Raw genomic sequence first — 15,573 nt, 5'->3', positions numbered from 1 at the left:
ACGCAGAAAGACCTGGGTTCGAGCCCCCACTCCCCACATGCAGTGGGAACACTTCCTGAGTAGTGAAACAGGTCTGCTGGTGTCTGTCTTTCTCTCCCTCTCTGTCTACCCCATCCCTCTCAATTTTTCTGTCCTAGCAAATAAAATACTGCTGGGAGGCTGGGGGTGGGTGGGTGGGAGGATTTCAATCCCCAGCAGTACCACAAGCCAAAGCTGAGCAGTGTTCTGTTTCTCTATGTATATCTTTCTCATTGAGAATAAATAAAATATTAAATAAATAAAATATTTTTAAAAAACTCAAAAGAATGCTAGTATTCCAAATTGGGGTGGTGGGTAGAAAGGGATTGAAAGGAGAGTGGTAGCCTGGTGTCCTATTGTAGAGGAAGATGACAAGTTGATGGAGGGTGTGGTTAAGTGGGGAGATATGAAACTATTTAACACATGTTTCTATAGTCTTCTAAGTCAGCATTTTCCCAAAAAAAAATCTAAAAAAGCTAGCATGTATATTAAATGTATATGAAAGATATGTAAATATGACTATATAAACAAATTATAGGGGCTTTTAATATTTTCAAAGTAAGTGTTCTTATAAGTAGAAAAGAATATTTGGGGGAGTTTCAGGAAGATCTTACATTTGTTGAATCACAGTTACTTTCCAGGCACTGTGCTGATTTATTTATATCATTACACTTAATCTTACTTTTTTTTGTCATCACTTGGGCTTCAGCATCCCAAACTGAATTTTTTTTAAATATTTATTTATTTATGAGAAAGATAGGAGGAGAGAGAAAGAACCAGATATCACTCTGATACATGTGCTGCCAGGGATGGAACTCAGGACCTCATGCTTGAGAATCCAATGCTTTATCCATTGCACCACCTCTCAGACCATCCAAACTGACTTTTTTCTCAGATATGCACAAGTAGAGATAGAGAAATAGATGGACACCACCTCAGCAAAACTTCCTTCAGTGTAGTGGGAGTCAAGTGGGGAACTGTGTCATGCCCATGACAAAGCAAAAACATCTAAGCTATCTTGCTGGCCTTCACATAATCTTCACAATAATTCTGTCCATTTAGATCGGTCATATTCCCATTCTAGACAAAAGGTGCTCAAGTTCCAAGTTGTTATGTAATATACTCAGAGTCACACGGCTTGTAAATGTAGCGTTAACACAGAAGCACAAGTCTTCAGACATTGAAATGTAGGGTTTTTACAAGGGTGGTAATGCTGGAAATGGCAGTAATAAAAGGATTATATCACTCCATAGTTAGGTGCCTTTAACGATCAAAAACTTACACACTTAAACAGAAATGAATCCTAAGAAAATATGCAAGGCTCACAGGACAGACTGTGTAGTGTCAGGGTGATAGCATTAGAATTAGAGTTGCATGCCTGAGACCCTAGGGGTTTCAAGTTCAATCGCTGACACTACCTTAGACCTGAGCTGAACATGATTGCATCTCTATTTCTATCTCTATCTCTGTTTATCTCATAAAAATAAATAAATAAATCTTTTAAAAATGAAGATTATAAATAATCTCTGACTGGGAAAAGAATTAGGACTCTAGAGATCTCAAATGTGAATGTAATTTCACTTCTGTATGATAATATAATTTCATCAGAGAATTATTCCTATAATAAATAGGTTCTACCACATTGGGGGGGGGGAGTAGATAGCATAATTGCTGTGCAAAGTGACTCTCATGCCTGAGGCTCCAAAGTCCCAGATTCAATCCCCTGAGCCACCAGAAGCCAGAGTTGAGCAGTACTCTAGTTAAAAATGAGAGAGAGAGAAAGAGAGAGAGAGAGAGAGAGAGAAGAGAGGGGGGAGGGGAGAGGAGAGAGAGGGAGAGAATGAACGAACAGAGAAATACCACAAATACGCTCTGCCTTTGCTCAATTCCACCATCATCTCTCTGAGGTTCTCAGTCTCAGGAAAGCTTATTGGCAAGAAGTATGTAGGATGCATGTGAAGAGTTCCAACAAACTGTATTTAATTAAAAAAGGAAAGCAAATAGTTTTCAGAAGCTAAATCTAAACACACAAATTTAAATTCAGCATTGGTTCTATTAGACCAAAACATTAATGTAATTTTAAGCCCTATCCAGTTATTCCAATAACCTCTTTCTCTGTCTCTATCTCTGTTTGAGTCTTGATGATCAAGAAACCTTCATCATCATACTTTGTGTTTTCTAAAATGCCTTTCACTTGGTTTTTAAAAAACTGACATGTTTCTAAGCCCATGATAATATCTTCAGAGATCATCTATCTGTTTATCTGTAAACAAGATTGTGCATTACCTAATTGTTGATAGATCTTAGCTCTTTCCGAGGGCTGGGAGGTAGCACAGCAAGTTAAGTGCACATTACACAAAGCACAAGGACCAGCATAAGGATCCTGGTTCAAGCCCCCGGCTCCCCACCTGCAGAGGGGTCGCCTCACAATTGGTGAAGCAGGTCTGCAGGTGTCTATTCTTCTCTCCCCCTCTCTGTCTTCCCCTCCTCTCTGATTTCTCTCTGTCCTATCCAACAACAATGACAATAATAATAACCACAACAATGATAAAACAAGGACAACAAAAGGGAAAATAAATAAATATTTTAATAAATCTTAACTCCATAGAAATACTGTTAATTAAAAAAAAATGCAAGTCAGTTTCCCCTTTTCTTCCAACCTGGTAATTCAAATCAGTGTGAAGTTATTCTCTTTTTTTAAATTTATTTTTTTATTTAAGAAAGGATAAACCAACAAAACCACAGGGTAGGAGGGGTACAACTGCACACAATTCCCACCACCCAATCTCCATATCCCATCCCCTCCCCTGATAGCTTTCCCTGGGTCAAATTTCATGATTTTATGATATGTATTTTTTTATTATTTATAGGGACTTTTCAATTTAAATGTTACAGGCATGCCTTTAAAAATGGAAATTCACCAATAAATATATAGACTCTCTTGTCCATAAATTGATTCTTTTTTGTCTGTTTGTTTATTTGTCTAAAGATCTTTTGATTGAAAAAAAGAGAAAGAAAGCAGACATACATTGTCCTGCTTTCTTTCAACTATTATAATTAAACTATCCTACTCAGTGATCCCTGCTCTTTGCTTTTCCATATCACATACTTATTATGAAAAATATGTTATAAATAAACCTCCCTGGGCCTTTTCACAATATTTTTTCCTTTAGCTACATGGTAAGAAGTTTACCTTGTAAGTTCAGACACATAAATTCCAGTCTTTCCAGATCAGTTAAAGGTTACAGAGAAGGCAATGGAAAGGTAATTCCACTTAGATTTTCTATATGCACTTGGATTTGACATAGATTTTGACACAGAAGTCAAATCCAAGTCATTAAAGTAATTATTTCTTACATGAGTGCTTTCACATACAAATAAAATGTTTGTAAACTATGGATAGGGTCCTCCAGCTAATTTTACTCTCAAAGGAGAAATCCTTTTCCTTACATCTTTTTCTTTTCTAATGATTTTTGCTGTTTTTTATATGAGTTCTGTAACCTTGCTTGTTATTTCAAACCTTATTGCTACCTCCTTTTTTAAGCATGCTGCTAAGCAATCTAAATGCAATGATTTATGTCTTTTTCCTTACTTACAGGGAATTTTCAGTTTAAATGCCATAGGCATGCTTTTAAAGTGAAAGCTCGCAAATAAATATAAACAAATATTATGTACTTTCATAGTTTTTATCTCCCAGAAACTAGTCCTTTCAAATTGGATAAATTAACCTTCTGCAAGTGTACAGTGCCATAGCAATGTCTGTACCACTCATCTCTGGCAAAGGTGCAGATAGAATTGCAAAACTGAGTAGACCTCACTTTAGTAAATTCCTTTGATGAGTCTCTCAGTGACTTTATCTTTATGCTCACTAGAACTTCTGTGGCAACTGCCAAGCCAGTGTCCCTGGGCTGAAAACCAACAAAGGAGAAGAAGGAGGCACTGGAGAGCCTGGAAAGTATGATTCTATAGCCCAGAAGGTAAGAAAATAGAATGAATATTGATGAGTTCTGCATGTCACATTTAGTATCTTCAGTTACTATTATACCTTTCTAGGGTGATACAGGACCACGAGGTCTTCCAGGAATACCCGGCAGAGAAGGCCCAAAGGTAAAGATATCTTTCTTCTGTGTGCCTTTCAATTTAGCATGGGAAAAGAAAAAAAAAAAAGAAATGCAATTTAAATATATACTAATTTTGGACTGAATAGGTGAGTTAGTAGCAGAGTACATGCCTTGCATGCATAGTGCTCCAAGCTTATTTACCAACACATAACAGGAAAACAAAAACCAAAACATTATATATGGCTGATGGTACTTTGTTCTCTCTTTCAATCACATAGAAATTAAAACTTATACTACTGTTTCTAAAATTTATTTTCAGAAAAATGCTATAAAAGCCATATACAAAATGTTGTCATTTATTTGTTCCTTGACTCTATTCTAATTGCATATCACAAGAGTCTTGAGAACAGAGGTTTATAATGTTTCAAAAGATGATGGAATAGTTGAGTGTGCTGGCTGAGTTTATTTTCTTTTTAGGGAATCAAAGGAGAACGGGGCTACCCTGGGATACCTGGAGAGAAAGGTGATGAGGTAAAAAATTCTTCACTGATAATGAATTCCTGCTATTGATTTTCTTTGCATGACTAGGCAGAGGACATTGATTTTATTCTAGAGCTCTTGTTTGCTGCTAAAACAAATAAGTAAAAAACTTATTTTGGTCTTTTCAAATGTTAACATTTTTAAAAGTGTAATGTGCTCATGTTTATTAGCAATGATTCAATTTTTGAGACAAGGACAGTAAGCACAAATTTAACATGTCAGTTACTGTTTTCTTGTAACAGAAGACAATTTCAATTGTCTGGAGATAAGAAAGTAAAGGGCAAATACAAAGTGAAACTTGGACTAGGTTTCTCATATTGCACCATGGCAAAGGACTCTGGGGAGGGAGAGAAAAGAGAGAGCACTTTGGAGATCTGATGCATGATGATGAAGAGGACCTAGGCAAATAAATATCTACCACGCTGAGGTGAAAAGGTTTACTCATTTGTCAACAACTGTGCTGTACACAAATAACCCCCAAATAAATAAATAAATAAATAAATAAATAAATAAATAAATATAAGAAAGATTTGCTAAAAAGATTCCAAAAATAACAAGTGCAATTGAAGGATGGTTTGGAAAACCAGTATAAGAAGGCAGGCCCTGAATTTAGCAGAAATTTCTCTGGTACAATACTGTAACATGACTCAACTTCTATGTTATTGGCTTGTCTATATGTCTGTCCAGCTTTCAGACTGTCGAAAGAAACTATCAAAAAGAATTAAGTTGAACTAGTTTAGCTCAGCTGCCCACCCCCAGCCTAAAATTCAAAGTCAAATGTGCTTTTGAGATAATGGCATAATTTTCTGTCACTAAGCCATGGTGATGCTCAGGATATCATTCCTTTCCTGCATAATTCACATTAAATCTTAGGAAAACCAATTAAGATGATGAATTGTTGTTAGTTTAAACAGTTTTGATACTAATAATTCTTAATGAAAGTAAGTAAGCCATCTGGCACATATTAACCTTGATGTTAGTGTAGAAAATTATAATGATATCAAGTAGATCTATTTTGGAGGTTGGAGTTACATTTTATATTACAAATTATCATATCCTATTGATTTTAATTATGTTCTAGACAACTGTAAAGATTAGATTTTTTCAGAGTTAAAAACTTAAGAATGAAGAAATTTAACATTATTTTCACCTACAAAATAATTGTAGAGGCATTTGTGTTCCACAAGTTTCACTAATGTATAAACACAATATCTGAGTTGAATAGTTGAATAGCTTTTAACTGCCTAAATTCAAGAAGCAGGCTTGAGAAACAATTGAAAAGGATCAGGGAGTACTTGGAATTCATGATTTATTAGTGGTTCTAAGGTAAGTTTGTTGGAAGTTAATTTTTATTGATTCTCCAGGACACTTCACACACATGGTGAACTAAAATACACCATGTTAGCCCTCCTCTCCTACTGACTTAATTGGACCTCTGCAGTAAATGGAGCATGGTGCAGTTTTTCCTTATGTAGATGAGAAACACTATTACCTCGTCTTCTACTTGAACTTAAATATTACCTGAAATGATAACTTTTTTTATTTAAGTGAATAAAACTTTAACCAAGTACGTATGTATTTTTTCTGCTTCTTTTTTAACATATGCCTTGTCAACTAGCCAGTAAGTAGCATTATTTATTTATGTATTTTTTTTATTCTGGATAGAGACAGAAATTGAGAGGGAAGGAGGAGTTAGAGAAGGATGGTGGGAGGGAGGGGAAGAAAAAGGGTAGAAAGGAGGGAAAGAAACAGAGACAGAGAGATGCAGCACTGTTTTCGCCACTTACGAAATTTCTCCTCTGCAGCTAGGGACCGGGGGCATGAACCCCCAGTCTTGAGCACAGTAATGTGTGCACTCAACCAGGTGCACCACCACCTGGCCCATATACTGTTTCAATATATACAGAATGTATAATCAGACAAAAATCTGTCCAGCTAGTGGAAAAATAATGAAGTGACATCCTATCTAATTATTATGTCTCTAATTTAAATTGCTTAAGAGCTTATAAAAGTTTCCTACTTTTTATTGTTCTTAAGAAAATGAAATTATTATCTTCTACATTTTATTGCATGCGTTATTTAATACGTCAAGGTAGCTACTTGTAAGAGCTAATATAATGTAGACTCACCTGTCATAGGGTGAATTCTTCCATGGAATGCAGAGCTACCTATCTTAAAATAGTAATTGATTCATAGAGCACAAAGATTTTGTTGGTTATAACTTAAAAACAGTATAAAATAAATATTTTTATTTTATCTGAGATGAAACTTGCACAGTCAAAACACTAGAAAAGGGAAGAAATCTTAGGTTCTGATGATAGCTGAATGTCTGTGCAATAAATTTGTATTTGCAGTTTAGTTTGACACTACATGCTAAATTGACTGTCCCCTTTAATATGCATTTGCCTTCTCTAATGACCACCTGGTCTTCTAGAATTATCTTATTACCCTTTATGCATCCATAGTAATTTTTTACCCTTACTAAAGAATTTCCCCTTGTCCAGAGAAAGACTGCTGAGAATGATCTTTTTTTTTTATTTATGGACTGAGGTTTATTTTAAAGTTTAATGTGGTCATCAGAGGTTAATAAATCCCAAGCTTATAAATTAGACTACCTAAAGACTCACTCAGCATCTCTAGGACTTAATTCAGTGTTGAGAATAAAAAAAAGAAAGAAAGAAAGAAAGAAAGGAAGAAAGATGACTGTAAGTAACTTATACATGTGCATATAGAAAGAATTTTATGAAAATATGGGTGTTTCTAGACGAAGCATTTTGTGGCATAGCATCTGCCCAGAGGACATTTTGTTGCCTTTCCACTTATAATACCATAAGCAAGTTAATGGTGGTGGCAGGGGTGGAAGAGTGAGGTTCAACAAATAAAACTTGGCGATGCATACTATCCACATATGCACAAGCATGCATGCTATGTGTGTGTGTGTGTGTGTGTGTGTGTATTATCATTGAGGATAATATCTTAATGAAAGAAAATGTATATGTTCACGTGAAATTTTCCCAACATGCTTATTACATAAAGAATTTAGGTATATTCAAAGAAATTCTTAGCAGCATTTCTTCCTATCAGGCCACATTAAAAAAAAAAAAACACGTGAAATAACTAGGTCCCATTTGGCACAAACTGGTCAAACCAAGTAAATGCAAAGAAAGTTGACCCTGTTGAATCAGAAGAACTCTCATAAATATGCAGTGATTTTCCACAGATACATAGGAGCTGGGAAATAGCTCCACTGACAGAGTGCAGGGCTTGAATGCCAGAGGCTCCACGTGTTAAAGTGACACTTTTGCTTCTCTGTCTTCCTCTCATGGGAAACCCTATCTAACATGAAATAAATTATTTTAATATGCACATTTTATCACAGTAAAAGATACAAGAATTTTATCATAATAATGAATTCCTAGGAAATATTTTTTAAAGTATATCACTCAGTAAAAAGTAAAAAATAAAACTCTGAAAGAATGAATCCATTCAGTCTAAAACTTGATATATCCTATGGTTATCTTAACTAATAACGGGTATTTACATGTGTAGCTTTTTATTATAGAACTTCATTAAGAAAATTTGGGAATTACACTATAGAACTACATGATAAAGGAGTCAGGCGGTAGCGCAGCGGGTTAAGCGCAGACTGTGCAAAGTGCAAGGACCTGCATAAGGATCCCGGTTCAGGGGGTCGGGCGGTGGCGCAGTGGGTTAAGCGCACGTGGCGCAAAGCGCAGGGACCGGTGTAAGGATCCCGGTTCGAGCCCCCGCCTCCCCACCTGCAGGGAAGTCGCTTCACAGGCGGTGAAGCAGGTCTGCAGGTGTCTATCTTTCTCTCCCCCTCTCTCTCTGTCTTCCCCTCCTCTCTCCATTTCTCTCTGTCCTATCCAACAACAAAGCAACATCAACAATGGCAATGATGACCGCAACGAGGCTGCAACAACTAGGGCAACAAAAAGGGGGGAAAATGGCCTCCAGGAGCGGTGGATTCGTGGTGCAGGCACCGAGCCCAGGAATAACCCTGGAGGAGAAAAAAAAAAAAAAAAAGGATCCCGGTTCAAGCTCCCGGCTCCCCACCTGCAGGGGAGCTGCTTCACAGGAAGTGAAGCAGGTCTGATGGTGTCTATCATTCTCTCCCCCTGTCTTCCCCTCCTCTCTCTATTTCTCTCTGTACTATCTAACAATGACAACATCAATAACAATAATAATTAACTACAACAAAAGGGAAAATAAATAAATAAATAATTACATGATAAAAATTACTCCTATTTGCATGAGCCAAGGAGGATTGTTGAGAATAATCATATGGTTCACAACACCTCAACCACAGTCCTAAAGCTTGAAAACCCTGGAAATTTTTTCCAGCTTTCTGTAAATTCAGTTAAGAAATTATAGCAATAATCTGACCCAAAGTCAGATGGTACTGGTCTGTTTATCTCACTGGGTGAGAATATCCTATACTTTGCTATACAAATATTTGTGTATTTGGAGAAGGTAAGTGCCAGTGAGAATATTACACAGTATCCAGTACCAACATTGTTACCTCCCTCCCCCCCCCAAAAAAATCTGAAAATTCACAATTCTTGAACACATCTATCACCAAAATTTCCAGACAAGGCAATATATGACCATTAGTTCTTAAAATCGTTTATCAAGTACACTTATAATTTTAAATAATTTGGAACCTATTCTATATGACTTTTATTTTTTCATGTTATTCAATCATTTTCTGAAACATGGTTTTATTTGTTGCAGTTATTTCCTATTGTGGATTTTGTGTAATTTATTTAACCTATATTCTCTTGTTTGCACAATTGGTAAAGAAAAAAATTAAGTATACAGGTTACCAGATAATACTGCCAAATTTTTCTTGAATATATAAGCATCTAAACATTATCAAGTGTAATTATCTTTATCTACAAATTGGGAGTGTGGGAGGGAAACCCATTCATTTTTATGCTTAAGCCATTAAAGGTATCTAAGTTTATATTCACTGATGAGCCAAGTTTCCTCTTCTTATGAAATGGCCAGCTAAACTAACTGTTATATCATAAAATATGTTCTATATTCCACTAGCTGAATGAAGCACTAGTGTAATCATATATTTTAGTGACGGCATTCTGCCTATCTGAAAATTGTATTGCCATTCTTTTTTTTTTTTTTTTTTTTTTTTTTTTTTTTATTTAAATTTTTAATTTAAGAAAGGATTAGTGAACAAAAGCATAAGGTAGGAGGGGTACAACTCCACACAATTCCCACCACCCAATCCCCATAACCCACCCTCTCCCATGATAGCCTTCCCATTCTCTAGCCCTCTGGGAGCATGGACCCAGGGTCGTTGAGGGTTGCAGAAGGTAGAGGGTCTGGCTTCTGTAATTGCTTCCCCGCTGAACATGGGCGTTGACTGGTCGGTCCATACTCCCAGTCTGCCTCTCTCTTTCCCTAGTAAGGTGTGTCTCTGGGGAAGCTGAGCTCCAGGACACATTGGTGGGGTCTTCAATCCAGGGAAGCCTAGCCAGCATCCTGGTGGCATCTGGAACCTGGTGATTGAAAAGAGAGTTAACATACAAAGCCAAACAATTTGTTGAGCAAACATGGATCCCAAGATTGGAATAGTGGAGAGGAAGTGTTGGGGAGGTACTCACTGCAAACTCTAGTGTAATCCTGCTTTCAGGTATATATTTTGCAGTAGTTTATGGATACGTGTGCGCATACGCTCTCTCTCACAGAAACTGGTGTATGTCTAGGTTATGGGACTTTGTTAGAAAGTGAACTACCTGAGATGAAATTAGAGTGTACTATAAAAGGAAAGGTCTCACCCGAGTAATGAAGCTGAAGGGTTGTCATTCCACACGTGAAGTCTCTGGATACACTCTGAGGTGAAGCATGTTGAGATGGCAATCGTTGCTTTGGTTAGGTTGTGATCGGCGGATGCAATATTATTTGGTATGGATTGGGAGAAGCATACGGGAAAGTGAGCCCTATCCATGGGTGCCAGGACTGGGGGAAGTAGGGGCTCTATAGTGAAGATGTGAGGTTCCTGCTGTCTTAGGGTTCAAAAAGACAATCAATAGTTAATATTATCATCACATTATTTGTTAATTGGGTTAACTTTGAAAAGTCCCTTTGTTATGGTTTGCTGTACAGTACCCAGTATCTTGTATATAGCTGTGCTATTGGAAGCCTCCAATCTACTTGGTCTAGGCTTTTGAGAGAGTCCGCATATCAAATACGTAGCCTATCTATTAAAAAGATTCAGTTTGTCTCCTGAGAACCTTTGAGACATACAATTGATTTCCCCCTCTCATATTAATTAACTACTGATTTATATGTCTACATTTTGCTAGGAGTGTACATAAACACCATTCCCATCACCAAAGGACCGTGACCCATCCCTCCCGCCCATTCCCACCCCCCACTGGCCCAGAAAGCTACATGTCTACCCCTCACCACTGGGTTTTTTCTTTGGTGCCCTACTTACAATTTGATCAGGTCCTGCTTTTAGTTTCCCTTTCAGATCTTCTAAGTCAGCTTCTGTTGATGAGTGGGATCATCCCATACTCATCTTTAACTTTCTGACTCAGTTCACTTAACATAATTCCTTCTAGCTCTGTCCAAGATGGGTCAGAGAAGGTGGGTTCATTGTTCTTGATAGCTGCATAGTATTCCATTGTGTATATATACCACAGCTTTCTCAGCCATTCATCTGTTGTTGGGCACCTGGGTTGCTTCCAGGTTTTAGCTATTATGAATTGTGCTGCTATGAACATAGGAGTACACACCTCTTTTTGGTTGGGTGTTATGGAGTCCTTGGGGTATAACCCCAGGAGAGGAATTATTGGGTCATATGGAAGGTCCATGTCTAGCCTTCTGAGGGTTTTCCAGACTGCTCTCCACAGAGGCTGTACCAATTTACATTCCCACCAGCAATGTAAAAGGGTTCCTCTGTCCCCACATCCTCTCCAGCATTTGTTGCTGCTGTCCTTTTTGATGTATGCCATTCTTACAGGAGTGAGGTGGTATCTTAGTGTTGTCTTAATTTGCATTTCTCTGACAATCAGTGACCTAGAGCAGTTTTTCATATGTTTGTTAGCCTTTTGGATCTCCTCTGTGGTGAGTGTTTTGTTCATTTCCTCTGCCCATTTTTGGATGGGGTCATTTGCTTTTTTGGTGCTAAGTTTGCTGAGCTCTTTATATATTTTGGTGATTAGTTTCTTGTCTGATGTCTGGCATGTGAAGATCTTCTCCCATTCTGTGAGGGGTCTCTCTGTTTGTTTAATTGTTTCTTTGGATGTGCAGAAGCTTTTCAATTTGATGTAGTCCCATTGGTTTGTTTCTACTTTGGTCTTCCTTGCAATTGGGTTTGATTCATCAAAGATATCCTTGAGGTGTAGATGGGAAAGTGTTTTACCAATGTTTTCCTCTAAGTATTTGATTGTTTCTGGTCTGACATCTAGGTCTTTGATCCATTTGGAGTTGATTTTTGTTTCTGGTGAGATAAAGTGGTTCAATTTCATTCTTCTGCATGTTTCAACCCAGTTTTCCCAGCACCATTTATTGAAGAGAGCCTCCTTCTTCCATTTAATCCTTTGGGCCCCCTTATCAAAGATTAGATGCCCATAGGTGTTGGGATTTACTTCTGGGCTTTCAATTCTGTTCCACTGGTCTGTGTGCCTATTTTTGTTCCAGTACCATGCTGTTTTGATGATGATGGCTTTATAATATAGTTTAAGGTCTGGGAGTGTGATGCCTCCATTTCTGTTTCTTTTCCCCAAGATGGTTTTGGCAATTCTAGGTGTTTTCAGGTTCCAGATAAATGATTGTAGTGTTTGTTCTATTCTCTTAAAGAAGCTTGGTGGAACTTTGATGGGTATTGCATTAAATTTGTATATGGCTCTGGGGAGAATGTTCATTTTGATGATATTTATTCTTCCAATCCATGAGCATGGGATATCTTTCCATTTCTTGGTATCAGTTTCTATCTCCTTGAGTAGCGACTCATAGTTTTCAGCATACAAGTCTTTCACTTCTTTGGTCAACTTTATTCCTAGGTATTTGATTGATTTTGCTGAAACAGTGAATGGGAGTGATTTCTGGATGTCTTCTTCTTCAGATTTAGTGTTTGCATAAAGAAATGCCACTGATTTTTGTACATTGATTTTGTAGCCTGATACCTTGCTATATTGCCTAACAACTTCCAGTAATTTTCTACTGGATTCTTTAGGTCTTTCTATGTATACTATCATATCATCTGCAAATAGTGAGAGCTTGACTTCTTCCCTTCCAATCTGTATCCCTTTGATTTCTTTCTCTTGCCTGATTGCTATGGCAAGAACTTCCAATACTATGTTGAAGAGTAACGGTGACAGTGGGCAGCCCTGTCTAGTCCCTGATCTGAGGGGGAATGCTTTCAGCTTCTCTCCATTGAGTATGATGTTGGCTGTAGGTTTGCTATATATAGACTCCACTATCTTGAGGAATTTCCCATCTATTCCCATTTTTTGTAGAGTTTTGAGCATGAATGGGTGTTGGATTTTGTCAAAGGCTTTCTCTGCATCTATTGAGATAATCATGTGGTTTTTGGCTTTGCTTTTATTGATGTGATGAATGACATTGATTGATTTACGGATGTTGAACCAGCCTTGCATTCCTGGGATGAATCCCACTTGGTCATGATGAACAATCTTTTTGATGTGTTGCTGTATCCGGTTGGCCAAGATCTTGTTTAATATTTTGGCATCTATGTTCATCAGAGATATTGGTCTGTAGTTTTCCTTTTTTGTTCTGTCCCTATCAGCTTTTGGTATCAGGGTGATGTTGGCTTCATAAAAGGTGGAAGGGAGTATTCCTGTTTCTTCAATCTTATGGAATAGCTTAAGAAGTATGGGTATTAACTGTTTCCTGAAAGTTTTGTAGAATTCGTTTGTGAAGCCATCTGGTCCAGGACTTTTGTTGTTGGGGAGATTCTTAATAACGGTTTCAATTTCTTTGTCTGTGATTGGTGCATTTAGATTTTGTAGTTCTTCTTGGTTCAGTTTTGGAAGTGCATAGGTTTCTAGGAATTGTTCCATTTCTTCCAGATTCTCTAGCTTGGTGGCATATAGTTCTTTATAGAAGTTTCGCAGAATTCTCTGGATTTCTGTGGTGTCAGTTGTGATATCTCCTGTATCGTTGACAATTCTATTAATTTGAGTCTTCTCTCTTTTTTGTTTGGTGAGTCTGGCTAGGGGTTTGTCAATTTTGTTTAATCTTTCAAAGAACCAACATTTGGCTTCATTGATCTTTTGTATGGTTCTTTTATTTTCGATGTTGTTTATTTCTGCTCTAACTTTAGTGATTTCTGTCCTTCTGGTTGCTTTAGGGTTCCTTTGTTCCTCTTCCTCTAAGTCCTTGAGGTGTGTAGTAAGTTCGTTCATTTGGGCTTCTTCTTGGTGTTTAATATGTGATTGTATAGCTATAAGTTTCCCTCTCAGTACTGCTTTAGCTGTGTCCCAAATATTTTGATAGGTTGTGTCTTCATTTTCATTAGTTTCCAGGAACATTTGAATTTCCTGTTTGAGTGAGTGTCTGACCCAGTGGTTCTTAAGGAGCATGTTGTTTAGTTTCCAAATTCTATGTCTTTTAATAATTTTCTGTTTGTTGTTAAAAGTTAGTTTTACTCCACTGTGGTCTGAGAAGATACTTGGGATGATTTCAATGCTCTTGAATTTATTGATGCTGTCTTTGTGACCTAACATGTGGTCTATCCTTGAGTATGTGTTGTGTGGATTTGAAAAGAAGGTGTATTCCAGTTTTTTGGGGTGGAGGAGTCTGAAAATGTCCAAGAGGTCTAGTCTGTCAATCTCTTCATTCAATTCTCTTATATCTTTATTGGTTCTCTTCTTTGTTGATCTGTCTAAGTGTGAGAGTGGGGTATTGAAGTCTCCCACTATTATTGTATTACTATTGATGTATTTTTGAAATTCTTTCAATAGGTGTTTAATGTATTTAGATGGTCCCTCGTTGGGTGCATAGATGTTAATAATTGTTAAGTCTTCTTGGCTGATTGATCCTCTTATCATTATGTAATGTCCTTGCCTATCTTTTATTACTTTATTTAATTTAAAATCTATCGTGTCTGAGATGAGAATGGCTGTTCCTGCCCTTTTTTGTGGACCATTAGCCTGTATGATAGTTTTCCATCCTTTCACTTTAAGTCTGTGTTTATCTTGTTGTGACAGATGGGATTCTTGCAAGCAGCATATGGTTGGGTTATGTTTTCTGATCCATCCCCCCACCCTGTGCCTTTTGATGGGTGAATTTAAGCCATTGACATTTATTGATATTATGGATTTAATGTATTGTAGTGCCATTGTTCTAAAAAACAATTTGTTTGCTCTGATATATTACAAGTATTATAGTGATGTTCTTGTTTATAAGAGGTCTTTTAATACCTCTTTCAGGGCCGGCTTGGTGATAGTTGCCTCCTTTAACTGTTGTTTGTCTAAGAAGGTTTTGATCCCTCCATCTAGCTTGAATGAAAGTCTAGCAGGATATATAATCCTTGGTTGAAACCCTTTTTCATTCAGGGCTCGATAGATATCTTGCCACTCCCTTCTGGCTTTTAGAGTTTGAGTTGAAAAATCTGCAGAAAGTCTTATGGGTTTTCCCCTGTATGTGACTTTTTGTTTCTCTCTTGCAGCCTTTAGGATCCTTTCTTTATCCTTACTTCTTCTCATTGTGACTATGATGTGTCTTGGTGTTTTCAGGTCTGGGTTGATTCTGTTTGGTACTCTCTGGGCCTCTTGCACCTTGATATCCTTTCTGTTATTCAGGTCTGGGAAATTTTCTTGTATTATTTCCTCTAGGATGTTTGCTTCCCCTTCCTCTCTTTCTTCCTCTGGCAGGCCAATTATACGAATGTTACTTCTTTTGAGATCATCCCATATGTCTCTGTTGTTGTTTTCAGTGTCTC

At 37.3% G+C, this 15,573-nt stretch overlaps 1 protein-coding gene across 1 annotated transcript in view; it reads left to right on the top strand.

The window, feature by feature from the left end:
- COL19A1 (collagen type XIX alpha 1 chain) overlaps nt 1-15,573 on the top strand; it is a 388,031-nt gene that overhangs the window by 309,499 nt on the left and 62,959 nt on the right. Inside the window, exons 31-33 of the mRNA XM_060190822.1 lie at nt 3,891-3,995; nt 4,072-4,125; nt 4,557-4,610. Coding sequence (XP_060046805.1) covers nt 3,891-3,995; nt 4,072-4,125; nt 4,557-4,610 — 213 coding nt within the window. The remainder of the gene's footprint in view (nt 1-3,890; nt 3,996-4,071; nt 4,126-4,556; nt 4,611-15,573) is intronic.

This window comes from Erinaceus europaeus, chromosome 4, assembly GCF_950295315.1.
Source record: "Erinaceus europaeus chromosome 4, mEriEur2.1, whole genome shotgun sequence".
Classification (NCBI taxonomy): domain Eukaryota; kingdom Metazoa; phylum Chordata; class Mammalia; order Eulipotyphla; family Erinaceidae; genus Erinaceus; species Erinaceus europaeus.
This window is presented reverse-complemented; position numbering and strand designations above follow the sequence as displayed.